Here is a 15,254-nt window from a genome sequence, read left to right as displayed (position 1 = left end):
TAAACGGGTATTCATTGGACAAATATATTATACTAGAACTGACAGGGGATTACATTTTCACGCAATTTGGGTGCATAGATCCTGAGAAATCACTACCCAGAACAACCACCTCTGGCCGTAATAATGGCCTTGACATGCCTGGGCATTGAGTCAAACAGAACTTGGATGGGGTGTACAGGTACAGCTGCCCATGCAGCTTCAACATGATACCACAGTTCATCAAGAGTAGTGACTGGTGTATTGTGACGAGCCAGTTGCTCGGCCACCATTGACCAGACATTTTCAATTGGTGCGAGATTCGGAGAATGTGCTGACCAGGGCAGTAGTCGAACATTTTCTGTATCCAGAAAGGCCCGTACAGGACCTACAACATGCGGTCGTACATTATCCTGCTGAAATGTAGGGTTTCGCGGGGATCAAATGAAGGGTAGAGCCATGGGTTGTAACACATCTGAAATGTAACATCCACTGTACAAAGTGCCGTCAATGCGAAAAAGAGGTGATCGAGATGTGTAACCAATGGCACCCCGTACCATCACGCCGGGAGATACACCAGTATGGTGATGACGAATACACGCTTCCAATGTGCGTTTACCGCTATGTCGCCAAACACGGATGCGACCGTCATGATGCTGTAAACAGAGCCTGGATTCATCCAAAAAAATGACGTTTTGCCATTCGTGCACCCAGGTTTGTGGTAGAGTACACCATCGCAGGCACTCCTGTCCGTTACAGCCATGCGGATAAGATGCCTGTCATCACAACTGCTAGTGATACGAGGCCGTTGGGATTCAGCACGGCGTTCTGTATTACCTTCCTGAACCCACCGATTCCATATTCTGCTAACAGTCATTGGATCTCGACCAACGCGAGCAGCAATGTCGTGATACGATAAACTGCAATTGCTTTAGGCTACAATCCGACCATTATCAAAGTCGGAAGCGTGATGGTACGCATTTCTCCTCCTTACATGAGGCATCACAACAACGTTTCACCAGGCAACGCTGGTCAACTGCTGTTTGTATATGAGAAATCGGTTGGAAACTTTCCTCATGTCAGCACATTGTAGGTGTCGCCACCAGCACCAACCTTGTGTGAATGCTCTGAAAAGCTAATCATTTGCATATGACAGCATCTTCTTCCTGTCGGTTAAATTTTGCGTCTGTAGCACATCATCTTTGTTGTGTAGCAATTTTAATGGCCAGTAGTGTATTTGTTTCTATCATAGAAAGTATATCTTTTTGATATTGATGTTTAACCCTCCTTAATGTTTTTTGAGTCATCTTTCTTTTTTTTGTGAGTTCCAAGTAAGATTCTTTTGTTTTTTGACCCTGTACCTTAACCAGGTGTGGTGTCTATCTTCCACTGTTTTATCACATTTGTCATTCCATCACTGGTGTTTTTTCCTGTGATTTATTGGGGCTACTTCTTCAGCTATTTGTTTCAGTTGTGGAATTATTTCACCCAGATCATCTGTTATTTTTTATTCCTAGTTTGTTCTTCATATTCCTTGTTATTTATCAATTTATGAGGGTCATAGGTTCTCGTCTTTCTTCTCTTCACTATAATTATCATCAGCTGCATAACTGAATCTGAGTCCGGGATCTTAACAAATTAACTGCCTCATTTTGTTATATCTAAAGTACAGATCTCTTTGTGTTTATATACTTAGTACACATTAGTTCAGTAAAATGAAAAATAGTTATACACTTTTCATTTAATACATCTGCACTTTCCACTTCATATGCCACATACTCTTGCAGTGACTTTAGAGCTTCAACGATGCTGCCACACCTGTTACGTCTCCATGCCTTCCCTTCTGCCTGTCTAGAAATCGGAGGCAGCATCTTTTTATGATGCAAGACATTAATGTTGTCCACTAGCAGTATTTTTTTCTTTACTGTTAATCTCTTCACTGCTGAGGGAATTAGACTAGGAAATGAGACACTTAAAGTAGTAAAGGAGTTTTGCTATTTAGGGAGTAAAATAACTGATGATGGTCGAAGTAGAGAGGATATAAAATGTAGACTGGCAATGGCAAGGAAATCGTTTCTGAAGAAGAGAAATTTGTTAACATCGAGTATATATTTAAGTGTCAGGAAGTCGTTTCTGAAATTATTTGTATGGAGTGTAGCCATGTATGGAAGTGAAACATGGACTATAAATAGTTCGGACAGGAGGAGAATAGAAGCTTTCGAAATGTGGTGCTACAGAAGAATGCTGAAGATTAGATAGGTAGATCACATAACTAATGAGGAGGTATTGAATAGAATTGGGGAGAAGAGGAGTTTGTGGCACAACTTGACGAGAAGAAGGGACCGGTTGGTAGGACATGGTCTGAGGCATCAAGGGATCACAAATTTAGCATTGGAGGGCAGCGTGGAGGGTAAAAATCGTAGAGGGAGACCAAGGGATGAATACACTAAGCAGATTCAGAAGGATGTAGGTTGCAGTAGGTACTGGGAGATGAAGAAGCTTGCACAGGATAGAGTAGCATGGAGAGCTGCATCAAACCAGTCTCAGGACTGAAGACCACAACAACAACAATAATCTCTTCACTGATCTATATTTTAGTTATTGCTTTAATCTCTCTGAGCAAATCATTATACAATTTTAATCCCTGATAGAATAAACTGTTTCAAGTTTTTCATTTATTTTGCCATTGCAAACTTAAGTCCAAACAGGCTTTTGTTCCATGATTGTGTATAGAACTATTTCTGACATAATGAACAAATGTTTTCCCTGATACGCAAAACATGAACTCACTTGGATCAGTGAGGATACATAATTTTTAGATATAAATAGTGAATGTGATTACTAATTTTACCTATTATTCTTATGGCCTTTTTTTGCTGTGTGAATATTACATCTCTGTTATGCTTATCTGATCCCCAGAAAGGAATTTTCTACTTAAGAATTGAGTACACGCAAAAATAGTGCACCACAAAGTACTCGCACATACTTATGATAGAACCCTTAGGGAGTAATGTGCTGATGAATTCTCTTTGGCAGTATCTTTGTACGTTTCTTTCATGTCAGTTTACAGTTAATCCCCAAAAACATTGTATTTGCATCACCTTCTGTAATTTTGTCACTTATGTTTAGTGTGGTAGAGTTGCTTTCCCTCTTTAAGCTGAAATTAGTGTTGTTTGTTTTCCTTACGGTCAGGGAGCGAAAGGCTATTTACAATTTGTACAGAAACCAGATGGCAGTTATAAGAGTCGAGGGGCACGAAAGGGAAGCAGAGGTTGGGAAGGGAGTGAGACAGGTTTGTAGCCTATCCCTGATGTTATTCAATCTGTATATTGAGCAAGCAGTAAAGGAAACAAAAGAAAAATTCGGAGCAGGAATTAAAATCCATGGCGAAGAAATTAAAACTTTGAGGTTTGCTGCTGACATTGTAGTTCTGTCAGAGGCAGCACAGGACCTGGAAGAGCAGCTGAACGGAATGGTCAGTGTCTTGAAAGGAGGATATAAGATGAACATCAACAAAAGCAAAACGAGGATAATGGAATGTAATCGAATTAAATCGGGTGATGCTGAGTGTATTAGATTAAGAAATGAGACGCTTAAAGTAGTAAATAAGTTTTGCTATTTGGGGAGCTAAATAACTGATGATGGTCGAAGTAGAGAGGATATAAAATGTAGACGGGCAATTGCAAGGAAAGTGTTTCTGAAGAAGAGTAATTTGTTAACATCGAGTATTGATTTAAGTGTCAGGAAGTCATTTCTGAAAGTATTTGTATGGAGTGTAGCCATGTATGCGAGTGAAATGTGGACGATAAATAGTTTAGACAAAAAAAGAATAGAATCTTTTGAAATGTGGTGCTACAGAAGGATGCTGAAGATTAGATGGATAGATCACATAACTAATGAGGAGGTATTGAATAGAATTGGAGAGAAGAGAAATTTGTGGCACAACTTGACCAGAAGAAGGGATCGGTTGGTAGGACATGTTCTGAGGCATCAAGGGATCATCAATTTAGTATTGGAGGGCAGCGCGGAGGGTAAAAATCGTTGAGGGAGACCAAGAGATGAATACGCTTAACAGATTCAGAAGGATGTAGGTTGCAGTAGGTACTGGGACATGAAGAAGCTTGCACATGATAGATTAGCATGGAGAGCTGCATCAAACCAGTCTCTGGACTGAAGATAACAACAACAACATTCAGTGTTAATTTACTACATACTGTCCAATTGTACATGCTTTAGGGTTTTTTTTACTTCTCATTTGCAAGTTCCAGTGTTTTATCATTAAGTATAATATTGCTGTCGTCAGTGAAGAAAATTTTTTTCTCCATGACTTTTGTTGTTTGGAAAGTCAGTAATATAAGCTAACAACAGAATTATATCTAATACTTCTAGCTTGTACAGTAGTATTTTATGGTCAACAGTGTCAAAAGCCTTGGATAGGTTTAAAAATACGCCTGTAACGCAATCATTCCTCTCGGGAGCTCCAAATACACTTTTTGTAGACTGTGTGATGGCCGATTTGTACTTCTATGTTGGAAGCCTAACTGCGATTCATGGAGAAGGTTGTGTTTATTCCGGCAACTTATTAGACAGACGCTGATTTAATCATTCTCCCTGCAGATGAAGGCTTCACCTCTGTTGTGATGAATTGGAGTGTACCTGTCAGAAGACTTCTGCCAATTGTCCAACTCCTCAACCTACAAGCTCCACCATAGTGGTCCTATTCCAGAAGTACAACATAACCTTCAATGACCACTGAAATCCTTAGACCCCACACCTGAATGTCTTGTTTTAATCTGCTTTCATGTTTTATGTGTATGTTATCTTATATGTGTCTGTCTTTTCTCGTTTCTTGTTTTGTATTCATTAAGTGATAAAAATGCAAGGAGATGGCTTCCGCATAGGACCAGGTTTTGAAAGTGGTCATTGAAATCGTGGCTATTGAATTGAAATCAGCTGTAGCTTCACTTTAGGTGACTTGACCATTATATTGTAGTCTTCTGAGGACTGCACCCAGTATTAGGCTAGTTATGCACTTATACTGTTCAGAATACATCCCACTATCGCAATAAGAATCAACTTATATAGTTTTAAGAAATTAGAGCTCATAGAGGAGAATTTATTTCTTGTCAATTACATCACCCCAATTTGAACTTGACTGAGATGAACTGGACTTCAGATACTGCATGGTTCACAATTTTAACATTTTATTTTTTACCTGCATCATAAACATCATTATCTTGCTCCATGCTTATTGTTAGGAAGTCTTCTGGATGTAACTCAGCAGTGGTGCAAAGCCGCAGTATGTTGCTTACTGCTTGGCAACTTGTTAATTGCTCCTTTCATTGCACACTATCACTTCTGCCCCTCAGGAGCCTGTAACACACACACAAGTACCATTCCTCTACCAAACCCAAATGCTAACGTATTGTATCAAGCCACAGGTGATTATATAATCTACAGTTACGTCGTAAGTGCTGGCCTTTGTGACCTTTGTATCATGCATAATTTTTGATCCTGTATCAGTATGTCCTCTTTGCTCACACTGAGCTATGCAAAGTGAGATTGTGAGAAACCATCAAAGTTGAATCATAAAAGCAAATTTCAGAGTGCCCCGTAATAATCAAGTTACTATCACTGTCATTTTTTATTCTAATGACATCCAATCCTTTCGTCAAGCTACATGTATTCCTTAATACTGAATGCTCAATGGACATATGAAGATAATCACACATACTATTGTTTGAGATAAAATAAATGTATAGGCCGATAAAATATAGTCTGTAATTCATGTTCTGATTCCTCTTGCTCCTTCGCGTTGCCACTGTTTTCACACATATATGGAACAGGCAAATTTTTGTCTTTTGATTACTACCTTATAATAAGTCTGTGTTTCTTACAGAAGAGTTGTGAGAGTGTCCTTGTTTTTATTTGTGGTCTGATTTTATCTTTTCCCATTTTTTTATGCTTTCTATCTATTCTTTTCCCTATCAGTAACTTGTTTCACAAATCTCTAAATGTGGATATTTGTGTAAGTCAGTTAATCATTTTAACTTGCGTCAAGGAGTTGTTCACTTAATTGACGGTGTTTATCATTCTAAAATCACCTGGCAGATAAACTGTCTACATCTTTTCTGTTTAAGTTAACTGTCTGATATGCAAAAGTGTTTTCATGACAGTGATTGTTGGCATTACTCAGTAGGAAGATTTTATTCCAGATAAAGTTAAATGATGGTATTAGCACAAAAAATGTTAGGGGGTGATTGCAGTGTAAAATTGCTTGGGAGGAGAAAAAAAAAAAGGTCAAATGAAATGTGGTACAGGCTAAAGTTTAGAAAAGAGGTATGTTCCAGAATATTCTTTGTATTTCTGACTGGTGCTTACAATTTCACAAAATAAATGTGTATTTCTTCTTTGTGCCTCCAGTTAATATTATGTTGTGTTTTTGGTGTCCTTCCAGTTACTTTTCTCATTTTTCATTATACGTATATAAGATACATGTACACTGTTGATCAGAATTAAATCGGCATACATTGTGAGAGTGATCAGGAAATCACAATCTGGACCACCTAAGAATAAATGTAGCTGGTGCATTTCCAGAACCTTGTAACTGTTTGCGAAAGAGGAAATGGAGTGGTAGGAGTTTGTGAGGTATTTGCTCTCTAGCAAAGGCTGATTATTGTTCTGTGGTGTTAGATGAAAAGATATGTATCTTTCCTCACAATGTCAGTTACTAAACAAAAAAAAGAGAGAGAGCGAGAGAGACAGACAAATAAGATGGACTAACTTGCTTTCAGTGTTATATAATAGTATGTCTGTGCATCTGTATATGTGCAAATTTTTAGCTCTTCTACTTGTAGCTTGGTGTCTGTACATGTTTGTGTGTTTTGTAATACATCAAGACTAATTTTTTGTTCTCTTTATTAATTGTAGGTTAAGAGGAAGAGGAAAAGTGACAGTCTTATTCCACCACCAGTGTACATCTCTGTAGGATCAAAAAGCTATAGCAACAGGGGAGAGTTAACAGTGGACTATTTCAGATCGTAAGTGTATTTTTCTGTTAACAGCTACATTTATATTTTTACTCGTAAAATAAGCCACTGTAGTCTTTAGTCATAACACAATCCAACAATGTGAACACCTTTTTAATAAAAGCGACTTTTAATGTGCTTAATCCTGGTGTTATGACAAAAAATCCATAAAACACATATTTCCTTCCAATTAACACTCAGTATTTAACAATTGCATTTTTAGCAAATTTATTGATGTATATTTCATAAACTATTTCAATTAATGATAACATAAGATCAAAATTTTAGTGGAAGCAGTTTTACCAGTTAGTTTGTGTCGTGATTGCTATGAAAAGCTATTTTGCCTCTTCTTTTCATGCTTAAGAGCATCATGGATCCAAAAAAGATTTCAATTGCTACCTCTTCGCATTAAGCTGGGCGTTATGAAACAGTTGTGTCCTCTAAATTATTAACATAAAAAACAGTACGTAGTTAACAGTATGTACAGAATTACTTATAACCAGTAGCAAAAGTTACAAATCAATAAGAATAAATGACAGTAAAAATCAAACACAGAACTCGTAATTAAGCAGAAAAGATCACAACACAAAATATGCCAGAGTGTTTACTCACTCAACCTTTTATAATACCTCCGTGCTCATGATGAAAAAGTACACAAAAAGATGTCACTGCTATACAGTTTATAAAAGCCTTACCAAAGAGAGAGAGAGAGTATTTCATATGCTCTCAAGATTTTTCCTCATCTGTCAGACGGAAGACTGAAAGAAGGCTTGTTTTTTGGACCTGATATTTAAAAATTACACTTAATTCCAACTATGAATTTAAAAAAATTTGCTTGGAGGGAAGCTTGGGTAGCATTTAAATGAAGTTGATATTAAATTCTTGTGCGTGTGCGTGTGTGTTGTGTGTGTGTGGGGGGGGGGGGGGGGGGGGGGATTTTTTACCCAAAATGTTGGAAAAGTTTAACAAGTTGGACTTTTTTAATGTGCTTCAATATTCAGTTTTTAAGTAATCACCTGGGTTTTTCCTCTGAATGATCAGGTGACATCAATGAGGAATTATGTGAATGCTTTCATGAAGACACCAAAGTGAAGGAAATATGGTATCAGGACCACTGGAATACCAAAATGATAGGCAAATACTGTTGTTCACTTCATTGAGACATACAGTGGGCACTTCAATAGAAAAATAGCTGTATCAGATTCTTTAATAAGAGGAGAAGAATGTAATGTAAGACAGTGGACACAAAGTTCCAATGTAATATAACAAGTGTTTTTATGTTTGTACTTTACAAAGCCTTTGTTCATACTGAAATATTATTTTTTGTTCCAAAGACAGATGTTTTCTGCACATGATAGAAAATAATACTGGGGGCAGATATAGTGCGGTGTCAAAGAAAAAAAATCAGATTTTGCTATTACCTAACAAAAATTAATCAATTTTTTTGTTGGTGTTTGTAATTATTAGGAATTGATAAGTTTTCTGCATCTAAATATTGTGTGTTTAATAAGTTGAAATTGTTAATAGTAATGTGTTGCCATCATAGACTTATGTACATTCAGATTTATAATCAGCACTCCTTATTCATAATCTAGCAGACCTTTAAATCAATGTTCACTCCACTTTGACTAGATTTCATTCATTCATTATGTTCCACAGATCCCATCGTGAAGAAGAAACGTCAGGGATGTTAATAATTCTATGTTTCTTCATGTAATCTGTAAGTTGTAAATGTCTGCACCTTTTAGACAAGGATGATAACATACATAAATTCTATCATTGAACACGATATCTTTTTGTTTGGTAACATCATTTCCGTTGTATGGTAGAATTAACTAATTATTAATTTCCTATATCTCCACCAAATAGATTGCTGTGAATGTAGATAGTTGTGTTGCATGCTCACAATTTTCCCCAGGTTGTTTGTACAACTTCCACAAAAGAAACAGTTGCAATTAATATACAGTTTTTATGTCATCTACATCTACATTTATACTCCGCAAGCCACCCAACGGTGTGTGGCGGAGGGCACTTTACGTGCCACTGTCATTACCTCCCTTTCCTGTTCCAGTCGCGTATGGTTCGTGGGAAGAATAACTGTCTGAAAGCCTCCGTGCGCGCTCTAATCTCTCTAATTTTACATTCGTGATCTCCTCGGGAGGTATAAGTAGGGGGAAGCAATATATTCGATACCTCATCCAGAAACGCACCCTCTCGAAACCTGGCGAGCAAGCTACACCGCGATGCAGAGCGCCTCTCTTGCAGAGTCTGCCACTTGAGTTTATTAAACATCTCCATAACGCTATCATGGTTACCAAATAACCCTGTGACGAAACGCACCGCTCTTCTTTGGATCTTCTCTATCTCCTCCATCAAACCGATCTGGTACGGATCCCACACTGATGAGCAATACTCAAGTATAGGTCGAACAAGTGTTTTGTAAGCCACCTCCTTTGTTGATGGACTACATTTTCTAAGCACTCTCCCAATGAATCTCAACCTGGTACCCGCCTTACCAACAATTAATTTTATATGATCGTTCCACTTCAAATCGTTCCGCACGCATACTCCCAGATATTTTACAGAAGTAACTGCTACCAGTGTTTGTTCCGCTATCATATAATCATACAATAAAGGATCCTTCTTTCTATGTATTCGCAATACATTACATTTGTCTATGTTAAGGGACAGTTGCCACTCCCTGCACAAAGTGCCTATCCGCTGCAGATCTTCCTGCATTTCGCTACAATTTTCTAATGCTGCAACTTCTCTGTATACTACAGCATCATCCGCGAAAAGCCGCATGGAACTTCCAACACTATCTACTAGGTCATTTATATATATTGTGAAAAGCAATGGTCCCATAACACTCCCCTGTGGCACGCCAGAGGTTACTTTAACGTCTGTAGACGTCTCTCCATTGATAACAACATGCTGTGTTCTGTTTGCTAAAAACTCTTCAATCCAGCCACACAGCTGGTCTGATATTCCGCAGGCCATTATTGCTTCAACAGCATGACATGATATAATCAAATAGAAAGTAAGAAGTGACATAGATATATCATATTTACATGGGACTCTAACAGAAGGTAATAAAGACAGTAATTTAAAGTACCATTCTGTTGATAGAATAGGGACCATGTATGATAATTCTGACCCCTTAACAGCTTAATTTGGTGAAAAAGTGGGTTCTCATCTTGGAATTATATTTAGCCATGCTGTTGAAGCAATAAAACATTGTGAAGTTGTGTTTGGCATCATTGGTAATCGTTTCTGAATCTGATGTAATCTAGATATGTGGTGGCAACTAGTGTGTGCAAGATACTGACTTGCTAATGGTGTGGAATGCCATCAATTTCTATGAATGTACACAACCAGTATTTACCAATGGCACAGAGAGGAATGAAGGACATAAGCAAAACATCATCCACCTCATTCTGTTGCCATTCTAACAGCATCAGAAAGATGTCTACTCAAACAGAACAATGCCCAGACACACTTATCTTGCTACCAAATGCCCTGTTTGAAGATCATAGCCCAGTTACCGGATATGTTCCCCTTTGAACATGTGCGTAATACATTAGAGTAGAAGTAGGTCCAGACTTTATTGACCAGTTGTGACAACAAATGGAAGTAGTGTGGAACACTAAACATTATCTCTCAAGATCGAATCCAGCACCTCTATGACTGCCTCCATAAATGTTTTCAGAACTGCATATTTTCCAGAGGAGGGTATACAAAATACTGAAATTGTCTAAGACAGTCTATCTGTAGGTCTCTGTCCCTGTGATATAAACATATACATAATACAACATGTATAATACTAAGCATTAATGAAATTTTGTTAATAGAGAAAATCGCTTCAGGCAAGTAATTTTCCACTATTGCTGTTTGTAAAAGATTTCATGTGATTGTGGGTCATTTTCTTCAGAAGGAGCAATGCGAGGTCATCCACACATATCAAATGGCTACAGAGGAGTTGACTCTGAAAGCAAACCTGCCTCATTCAATCCCGACTAAAGTTATCCCAAGGGGACTTTGTTTTGGAGTCGCCTTTTTACTGAAAGAGAAAGTGACTGGCTATCGACTGTGACAGAATGCTGCAACAAATAGAGCTCTGGTGTCTGCTGCAAGCCCCTCCCCTCACCCCCCCCCCCCCCTCCCAAAAAAAAAATACCACCTGCATGTGCACTTAATGATAAAAGCACAGCTTAATTTAATTACAACCCTTGTTGCTTAATATCAGCTTACTGGTGTGCATAATGTTTCCCTTCTGGAAAACTACAGTGGCAGTCTCCTAATACAATTTAGTGGGAATGTGAAGAGATGTCATATGAAATCAAGTGTTAGGGCATATTTTGACAGCTTCAGCAGAGGAGTTGGAGAGTGCATAGCAAAAAGTGTATGTAACTTAAATGATGTCATTTTCAAGTCCAAAGTCTTCATTCTATAGACTTCTCTTTATGATCCTTAAAGGGCATATACCCCACTATGCTGTATCAATAAACGAGTTGAAATGTGCAAGTAAATCTTGTTATATGCGATAGTTGTATTACGCGAAATAGTCGTGTATACTAAATTTGTGTAAATTGAGTGCCATTTTATACATAAAATACAGGTTTAGGTTCTTGTTTACTTGTATATTAAGTTTAAAATAGCAGAGTTTCTTAGTATTTTTTACCAAAAATAACCATTATTATCTTTCTAGAAATACATTTTAATGAAAAATTTATTTGCTTAAAAATTTGACACTAATACAATAATATACTAAATTCATTTTCATTAAGTCCATGTACATCCTAAATAGCCTTTGAATCATCTACATTGGAAGAAAATGATGGTGCTATAGTCAGTTCAGCTTCATTGATAGATTTCCTTACATGCAAATTCTTTTTATCTGAACTGTTTTTGCTAGGCACTTGACATTCATTTAAAGTGCCTCACTGTTCTGCATTATGTCACAACTTCTTTAAACCTCATTTTATATTCCTTGGCTCCAACATCATCTGCCACAGCTGCCTCTCTTGTCATTTTGACTTTGTGAAAGCCACAAAGATCCTTGAAGTGATCAAACCTACCTGAGCTGGCCAGGAACAGTGCTGTCTCCAGAGGGAAGTATGTGTTGTTGGTTGTGATGCATTTTTTCGTTCTTCCCATTGCTTCCCAGTGAGATTTGGTTACTCTAGTCACACTTAAGTCATTTGAAGGTTGAGCAGTTTTTTGAATTGATTCCATATTATGGTGATTACTGTTCACACTGGATTCACTAAGTCTCAATGCACACTGTATGACAATAATATGCTCATCCTTCCCTCCCCATGATTCATCAGTCTGCCGACTGGTTTGATGCAGCCCATCACAAATTCCCCTCATGTGCCAACCTGAATGACAGTAAAAATCAAACACAGAACTTGTAATTAAGCAGAAAAGGTCACAACACAAAATATGCCAGAGTGTTTACTTACTCAACCTGTCATAATACCTCCGTGCTCATGATGAAAAAGTACACAAGATTTCTGAATGAATTAGAAGTAGACTTTTGAATGCATGCATAGTGTACGTGATGTCTCTGTCAGGAGAATCCTCATCACATCTAGAAATAAACTTTCCGCAGGCAAAAGGGGACGGGGCTATACGAGCTGAGCGAGTAAAGCCGAACGGATGAATGCCAATCACTGTCTGATTATGTGGTTGATTGGGTTTGCGAACGATGAGCGTTCTTATAATTACTAGCGAAATCCATAGATTCAGACTACCAGAATGGAAATAAATGACTGACAGGAATAACAGGTGAGAAAGATTACGTATTATCTTCTCGGTGTATCCAAGAAAACGATATTTTTACGGAAAAATTTTGGCCAGATCGCTACACTAGTAAGGACCAGTAGTACAGTCCCTGGCTAGCAGCTGTGTAAGTTCTGTTCTGGAAGTAATGCGGAAAACATGTTGTTCGAACATGGAATAGCGCCTAACCGGAAAATAATCGCGGGACAACTAAACCTGTGATTCTAGCAGGGTTAGTGAAGTTAATCGGCGAACAAATTTTGACAGTGGCAGCAATAGCTACAGAATTTGTGATGACAAGATTGTTTGTTAGAATGAGGAAAGAATAAGACGATTCCAAATTTATATAAGAATTTCGTAATACGGGTGCGTATGAATGAAATGTGAAACTATTTCCTAACATAAAGCTTTTTGTTTGTGGTAGGCCTAATAGGCATTTGATATTGGTACTTCGTGAATTATATTCTGTCGTGTTATAAAAATGGCCATTTGTGCCAAAACAGTCTCGTTTATTTGGTGTGTGTTACAAACCTGCTGCAATATTAGAAAGGCCTATTTTGTTTTATCTAGCAGACAGTGACAAAATAGGTGTAATCAGATTGAGAAACCACACCAGTCTTGGGTATTATTTGTATTAACAGCTTTTTCAGTATTAGATAATGACATTTCGATTTTTCATGTAGCAAAACGTTTGACGAACTTTAATGAAGTAATAGATTCTTTCACAGAAAGGAAAGCACGCCACGTAAAGCTGTAGCAAGATTAGAGAGAAAAAATGCTAAGAGCTAAGGTTTGAAGAAATGTGTAATTTCTTGCTTATCTCTTGTCAGTATTGGTTTTATATATCCTATATTTAATTTTATGTCACACAAAACAGCTCGCTATTAACTAATAGGCAATAAAGAGTTCAGATTTTCTGAAGAGTTCTTGTTCTCTTGATTACAAATAATCCCATCCGCTATTAATAGCAAGATTTTTTTTAAGAGGGGCAGGCTGTCAAACCGGTCGACTGGGAGCAGGAGAGGCACCACAGGATATTCCAATTTCCACTCTCCTGAATATAGTTTGGACGCGCGGTAGAAAAATGCTTTATGAAGAGGTGTGGCACTGCACTTTGGCATACGTAAGACCAAATAATACGTCTTACATTTCCTCGAATACATATGTTTTATGTTTCAGACTTTTCAGAAAGATGTGCGCTAAAAGATGAACATATTTTGAAAATTTGATATTTTTAGTATTGACCTGGTTCATAAATGTCGTAGATCTAGGGCTGATGCGCAGAGCAGTCTGAGTTATAGTGGGTAGTCTCCATGTGACCCATGTTTACATTTAGTGATTTTGCTGTTTCCCCTTCGTTTACTTTCTCGTTAAATGAAAACAAAATGGATATCTGTGGTCTGGCACTATCAGGTGAATTAAAACACATTCACATCATTATGGAAGGCTGAAATATGTCATTAGTTTCAGATTTTATTTTATTTTCACCTTTCTGACAGTCAAGCATTAATCGCCTTACGGAACAATGAAGTTATTTTTGTCTGTTTGCTAAAGAAATTTGACTTTTGTTAACCTTTTCCACAGAGGCAGTCAATGTATTTGAAATGAAATGTTTAATTCCACAGTACTGGCTAGTTTCAACTGTTCGCTGCATTTCAAGTGCACGTTTTCATTTTCTAGCACGTATGGCATTGTGCCATAATAAAGAACCAAACATGATATTGTACAGTACTGGTACTCCAAGAAAATTTACATCCCAAAAACCACACTGAAAAGCTTAATATCAGGTCGAGGTCTACTTCATTGGGAACCTGCACATACGAATGTGCCCTTTAAGTATGCACTTTAAATGTGCAAATTTTAATATGGTTCACGAAATTCCGATGCTCTTTCAGTATCCTCCGATGTCTTGTTTCTTTTATGACATAATGTATGATCTTTCAATGTTTTACTCGTACGTACATACTGGTTTCCTACGTTATGATAGCTACCCAAGCACGGTGTCGTCTGTTATCTGCGCTCTCTGGCAACTGCTGAAACGAACCAATTTCTAACAGGTCGCAGGAAAATATTGTGAATAGTGGTTTGAAAAGCGTTACTTTCAAAGTAAATATCCTTTTACATAAGTTGAAGTATGTGCAAGAATGTACCATGAATTTATTAAATCACAGAGCGTTTGACTCTCATTTAAAAATCAACTCTTTGATGACGAGCCATTTAGAAGAATTTTGAATTTTACTGGCACATATGTGCGATATATCTTAAAGTGTAACATGCGCAAAAAAGGTCAACAATATATGCGAAACTTAGCTTCTCTTGCACCTTGAGACCAATATTTTATGTGAAACCTTTGCTTTTCTCGTAGCAACACTATGTATATTAATTTAAAGTATTAACTTTCCCTGTTTGTGTGTTCGTGCTACTTAACAGTGATGTTGCTGTTGGCTGACTACATCACGTGTCCCA

General features: G+C 37.6%; 1 protein-coding gene across 4 annotated transcripts in view; it reads left to right on the top strand.

Moving 5' to 3' along the window:
• LOC126483972 (centromere protein I-like) overlaps nt 1–15,254 on the top strand; it is a 393,190-nt gene that overhangs the window by 140,858 nt on the left and 237,078 nt on the right. For all 4 annotated transcript variants that reach the window (XM_050107290.1, XM_050107282.1, XM_050107275.1 and 1 more), the window contains exon 8: nt 6,907–7,016. In XM_050107290.1, the coding sequence (XP_049963247.1) occupies nt 6,907–7,016 (110 nt within the window). The remainder of the gene's footprint in view (nt 1–6,906; nt 7,017–15,254) is intronic.

Source organism: Schistocerca serialis, chromosome 1 (assembly GCF_023864345.2).
Source record: "Schistocerca serialis cubense isolate TAMUIC-IGC-003099 chromosome 1, iqSchSeri2.2, whole genome shotgun sequence".
NCBI lineage: Eukaryota > Metazoa > Arthropoda > Insecta > Orthoptera > Acrididae > Schistocerca > Schistocerca serialis.
The sequence above is the reverse complement of the archived record's forward strand: the minus strand, read 5'-3'. Positions and strand labels throughout refer to the sequence as shown.